The sequence below is a fragment of the Amphimedon queenslandica genome, unplaced genomic scaffold, assembly GCF_000090795.2.
Source record: "Amphimedon queenslandica unplaced genomic scaffold, v1.1 AMPQUscaffold_13488, whole genome shotgun sequence".
NCBI lineage: Eukaryota > Metazoa > Porifera > Demospongiae > Haplosclerida > Niphatidae > Amphimedon > Amphimedon queenslandica.
Window position 1 is genome coordinate 324,745 of NW_003546276.1, and position 6,220 is coordinate 330,964.

The following is a 6,220-nucleotide window of genomic DNA, read 5'->3' on the forward strand; positions in this document are numbered from 1 at the left end:
CAGTAATCATAATTGCATAATGAAGTTATAAGTACATAAAAAATAATTGTTATAATTATACATGTATTTTCAGTGACAAAAAATTTATAAATAAATTATATTGAAATAAAAAAGATGCATCAATACTGTGCAGCTGTACTGAAATATATATTAATGTGTTAACTTGAGACTCTATGGCGATCTTTCTGGCAGCTTGAGTTGATGTGTATCGTAAGCTAAAATAGCCCTTTTGACAGTGCTGGGTCTTGCATTTTTAATTATTAATAATAATTATTAAATTAATTATAATTAATTAATATTATTTATATTATTTTTATAGACAGAGAGAAGAAATAATAGAGAAAAGAATCTGAAGGACATGCTTAAAAATGCAAGCCATAAATAACTTTATCAGTGTGACTAATTTAAACTTTTAAAGACAAAGTAAAAATAAGATTGATAATTAAAATTTGATAGATTGAGAGAATTAGAACAAAAAATTATGGTAAAATACACGAGTAATAAAATGAACACAAATTGTTATAGTATTAAATTTGTCTAAACAGAAATGACCATAAGAAGTTTCTTAACTCGCCCGGCACAGTGATTATGATAGGTATAAAAGAGAGACGTCCTGCTCATAACAGACGCCAAATGAAAGAGTATCTCTAAATAGAAAGGGTTGCCGAACCAAAAATCCATAATTCACCAGATTCAAATAGAGACATTTAGAGTCAAACCCGACATGATACTCCTTAAAAGATAGAGCCCCATAGGCTTGCCAGGCTTGTGGGCAATAAATATATGATGAGATGCGTGACCATGAAATTTCAGTAGAGAAATGAATGCCAGATCACGAAAATTACAGTTACACTGAATTGCAGATTTATTAACATTGTATGAGAATATGATGGGTGAGAAGAATCGCCAGGTTACTGACTAGTGACTCAGTGCCAGAAAAATTTTCAGTACTCAGGTAGAATGTAAGCAGTGCAACTCTTGCTCAGTGCCCAGGAATGAGCTAAATTAAGACACTCCTGCCTTTGTTGACAGTCTGACAATAGAGATATGAGCTACTTTTGACTAAGTAGAGATATGACATGATGACGATGGGCAATGATGATATGATGGCCACCCTTGACCGCGCCCATAGCCGCACCTTTTTCTAGGCATGGTTTCAGTTGCGCGTGCATGCGCACATGGTACCAGTTGCGTAAATGCGGCAGCTGCAAAACGGAAAAGAAGACGAAGAGTTGGTACATTGCTGTAATTCATCCACAGATTACTCCATTCAGCTGTGATATGAGTCGACCAAAGAGATATGAAAGTCAGGGACTATGGTTTACTTAATGAAGTTTTTAATTTTTTTGTTTTATAGGTGTTTGTTCTGTGATATGAGTTGACCAAAGGGATATGAAAGTCAGGGACTATGGTTTACTTAATAAAGTTTTTAATTTTTTTGTTTTATAGGTGTTTGTTATATAGTCAAAATATAGATGACGGTGTTATTAGCATGAAGAATGAAGATGAACTGGAATTTCTGGAAATCCCTTGTGATGGACGCACGTCATTTTTATTGGGGGACAAAATAAATACAGAGTGGGATGATGGGGAAATGTATGAAGCTGAAATAGTAGATGTTGGACGTAAGCTGATTGCCTTCTATGATGTTGGATGTCATTCATGCAGATGCTGCATGCTTAGCTACCTTTATTTTTAGTGTGCAATTAAACAGTTGAATCCTTATATTATTTGGCTTATTTAAGTGACGTAATAGCATGTGATTTAATATTTCTGTTGGAGCATGCAAGTACTACTATAACTATAATTGACTTACTTTATGTTTAATTTAATAGCAATGCCTATACTACAAAGCCGAATGCATCAGCACAGGGAAAAAAATGATCAAGGAAAAAAGTAAGTTTTATAATTTATTGTGTTTTTGTTGGTATAATAGTTGAATCCATCATTGAATGAAATTGATTATTAATTTTATTTTTGTGATTTGCAAATGATGTTTAGGTCTTACACATTTCCCTGTTAATTTTGTATTTATATAGGAAGTCAAACTTAGCTCATGAAAGGAAGAAGAAGCAGGCAGCAGATATCAGTTGGCAATAATTTTAGCCTAAATATTTCGCTACTATTTCTATAGTTGATTCTATTATAGATAAAAATGATTCTATTGAAGATATATTCTCACAAACAACTGCGAAAGACTACGACATTTTCCCTGATTCCCCCAATCCAGCCGAGCATAACATATGTAAGCATTTCAATATGATTATTATTATTTATTAATTTTTTAGCTATTACTGCTGCAAAACATCTACACCTAAAGGTTCACAGCCTGGTAATGATCCTTTTTATTTTAAACTAATAATTAAACAATCATTCTTATTTTTAGAGCCGCAAAAACTTGATAGCAGTATCAATTTGAAACTCCACCAAGTTAGCTAACTTAAACAATTTAAATTTTATCATCTAGTTCTATTTTTAGAAAAAATGCATATAGTAAGTGATGAACAAGAAATAGAAAAAGTACATAAGAGATAAAAATAATAAATTATATTCATCTAACACTATTTACTAGTGGATAGAAAAATATAGAAAATTGAAGACAAAGTATCGAGAACTAAAAAAAAAGAATGGCGACTGATACAAGTATTGAAGGTGCGGATAGAATTTTAATGCACAAATGTGATATTACTTATTATTATCACAGAGAAACCAAAACCAGGTCTTGTGAAAAAAGAAATAGCAGAACAATTTGAAGTTTGTTACATAACTTACATTATGTAATACTGCCTATAACTACTTTTTGCATGCACATAATAGATGATCGAAATAATTCCCTCATCAAAAGTTTACTGGACTGAAGTGCATAAGCAATTAGTACTTAGCAAAACTAGCTCAGCTAGTCAGCTAGCAAATGCTTGTGTTGATGTGTTTTTTGATAAAAACATTTTCTTTAAGTAACACAAAAAGGAGGAGGAACAGGGAAGTACAAGCCCCTCAATGAAGATATTCTTAATGGACTAAGAGGTACCTGCAAATTAATCAAATTAAATGACTTAAGTATGAATTTTTCTAGCATTTGTTCAAAAGAATTATCCTGGAACAAAGCTTTCTGTTATCAACACCGTCATTGATAAGTGCACATCTGCAAGACGTATGAAGTAATAAATTTTTTCTCTTGTTTTGATAGCATTTTGTCTTAATACAGCTCTAAAAAGAATAAGGACACTGAATAACAAAGAAAAAAGATTATACAAGTTGATAATATACTGAAAGACATTACTATTGGGATATTCTTTATAGTTAATTTTTTTAATTAAATTTATATTAAAAATATATTTGTACTATAATCGTTACTGTGCAGGCATAGATTTAGTATAATATGTAAAAAATATAATTTACATATAAGAAACAGCGTATTTGCATATGTATTAAAACTAGCATTTAAGCATATGTAAACTATATGCTTTGTAAAACATGTTTCACATAGTCCGAAATACAGCTACTTTTTATATGTATGTATGAAGTATGCAAAAATATATTTCTAATATATATGAAACATATTTTAATTTTACCTGGGTTGGTGGAGCTGTCTTCTCATGAGTTAGACATGGTAATGATGGGACAGATAATGGCTGGAGCACACTGTGGTGAGTACCAGCAACAACAAGAAAAATAACATTAGAGAGAGATAAAGGAACTTTACAACATTTACTTTTGGGGGAATGAAGGTCAGTCACTTTGTTGAAATGAAATAAAATGAAATGGTACTGTACAGGTGTGTAAAGACACTTTCATATTTATTCATGGCATTGGGGAGAAGAGACTGAGGAATGTCAGGAAGTCTTTTTTAGAGAATGGGTTGACCTCTAGGTATAGCTCACTTTCATAGTAGCTAAAATGACTTATTTTTAGAGTACATGGGAACACTGGGAAAACACCCAGGCATGCACTTTCTGCTGACAACAAGAGATAGTCAGGTTCATAAAGAACTATGCAGAGGTGCATGCTATGATGCTACCTGGGTGTATTCCCAGTGTTAAGGATTATGCAAGGACCCATTTACTGCCATCAAGTACGACAAGGATGGGGCGAACACGGAGTATGTGAGAGCAGTAACAGGAGAAGGTTTGTACTTACAATTGTTTTCTTTCATACTGGAGAAAGCATGTGTCTGATTTACATGTCATGAAGGCCATTTCTGGCCTATGTTGGGTTTGCCAAGTGCCAACAGAATGGTGCAGCCATCGTGAGAAGTACCAACTTACCAATAGAGTGGCAGACTAATATAAGGACATGTAATATAAATAATTGCATGTAACAATAATAATTATTAGGCTTTACAAGAAGCAACTCAACACATTGATCTATAGTGAGAAAAGAGAGAGTACTTCAGGTCGGTGCTAAAGGAAGCTGCTACTCTTCTCAAGGGACTGTTTACCGACCCAGTAACAGGACTTTGTAGTCCATCATTAAGTGGACCATTGGCAGAGTTGGACAGCAGTGTGGTGGGATCACTGCATGACTTGTTGGAGGTGGTAGAGAGGTCCGCAAGTGTCAACAAAGGACAGGTAGTTGGAACACTAGAGGGTGAATGTATCGTGAAGTCATATGATTGGACTGGACACCTGGCACCTTCAAAATGATCAAGGCCATTAAGACATTCCATCACTTAGTGATGAATTGTCAAGCAATGGGTGTGGTCTCCTTTGGGAACCAATGGTAACACCATCAACTTGCTTACCTCCAGTAGTTTTACCTATTAAACTGTCAAGTGAATGGCAGTGGTACTTGTATCACAGGATCCGGCAGTTTTGTCCTGATGAGTGTAAAGATCTGACATGTCCTACCCATCTAGTGCTAGACCAAGTTCACGTACAAGTGCTCTTAAGGCTGAACATTTTTAAGAGCCAGCTGAGGAGGTAGAGGTACCAGTGACCTCTACAAGGAGAATAAGGACATGCAAGAACTCTGGTTTGACTGGTCATAACAGCCTTAGGTGTACTTACTAGTGGCATGTCAGGTTCTAAGCTTTCATTTCATTCTGTTGGTGAATGTCATACATATCCGATTGCATATCCCTCTAAACAGTCGGTCACTCTCTTCCTTATATGTTACCATCCACGTCTTCTTTGTCAGTCACTCACTCTCTCACTTGCAGCTTAAATATCATCCTCTCTCAGGTCTCAGTGGTCTCACTCACTCCCGCTAGGACTCCATGTGTGGTGCCTTTAATGTGAGAAAGATCCCACCCCATGGATGTTCCTAGTGTGTAGTAACTCTCTCTGTCTCATGCCAGTAGCACTGTCACTACTGCTATCACTCTCATGGTAAGCTACATATACATGTACGTGAAAGTTCTTATTCTGTTACACATTATAGTCACTCATAAACTGTCTCTCCTTGACATGCACCGTCATACTCTCTCTCTCTTACTTTCCCTCACCTAATGGTACTCCCTCTACTTCACTCATATCTGTCTCTCTGGTACTCACTCACACAACAATGGTTGTCACTGTCATCCTAACTACACAAAACATTCATTGTAAATAAGTCATCGAAATCTAGTCATTGCTTTACTTTAAGTACATACCTCTCTCCTTGTCCCTCTGTCTCAGTGCTAATTGTACACTACCTACTAAGTTGTTCCTGTCCTTGTCAAGGTACACGTATGTCTATTCCACATTCACATTCATTTGAATTCTCGTGCACTAGTCACTACTAATACCCATACATCTGCCTTTCCTTCTGTCTCCTATTCCCTCAGTCTCATTACTATCAGTCTCCTCAATGTCATGGTAAAAATTCTACACTAAACTTTACACTAACTATGACATAGTAACCCCCAGGTATCTCTCCTTCGCTCACGTCACTCATTTACTGGTACTCTCTTTCAGTCACCGGTATCTCTATTTTTCTCATCTACAGTCCCACTGAGTGCCATGGTAAGATAGCTAAACCAACCAGACAAAACTATTCATTGACTTTCCCAAACCTCTCTCTCTTTCTGAATGAATGATCCCACAATAGTCTATTCAAACTCATGGTAAGTTACATGTACTAGTATACACAATGCTAAATTATCTTTCCTCTCAGTCTCTCTCCCTCTCTCTTTCTCCCTCCTTGACTTACTGAACAATAGTCAACAGTCGAAGTCATGGTTAGCTACATGTACTGGAATATACAATGCTAAATTATCCTTCCTCTCTCTGTTTCTTTTTCT

The 6,220-nt window shown here is 35.4% G+C and overlaps 1 protein-coding gene and 1 long non-coding RNA gene across 2 annotated transcripts in view; both read left to right on the top strand.

Moving 5' to 3' along the window:
• Window positions 1-412, top strand: part of LOC109580523 (uncharacterized) — a 2,867-nt gene extending 2,455 nt beyond the window's left edge. The window contains exon 4 of the long non-coding RNA XR_002184263.1: window positions 320-412. This is a non-coding gene — a long non-coding RNA (uncharacterized LOC109580523). The remainder of the gene's footprint in view (window positions 1-319) is intronic.
• A 784-nt stretch (window positions 413-1,196) lies between these two features.
• Window positions 1,197-2,427, top strand: LOC109580516 (uncharacterized). Its single transcript, XM_019993793.1, has 7 exons — window positions 1,197-1,235; window positions 1,358-1,368; window positions 1,450-1,648; window positions 2,002-2,089; window positions 2,135-2,245; window positions 2,289-2,332; window positions 2,387-2,427. The coding sequence occupies exons 1-7, from the start codon at window positions 1,197-1,199 to the stop codon at window positions 2,417-2,419; spliced, it is 525 nt and encodes a 174-aa protein (XP_019849352.1). The 3' UTR covers window positions 2,420-2,427.
• The last annotated feature ends 3,793 nt before the right edge of the window (window positions 2,428-6,220 follow it).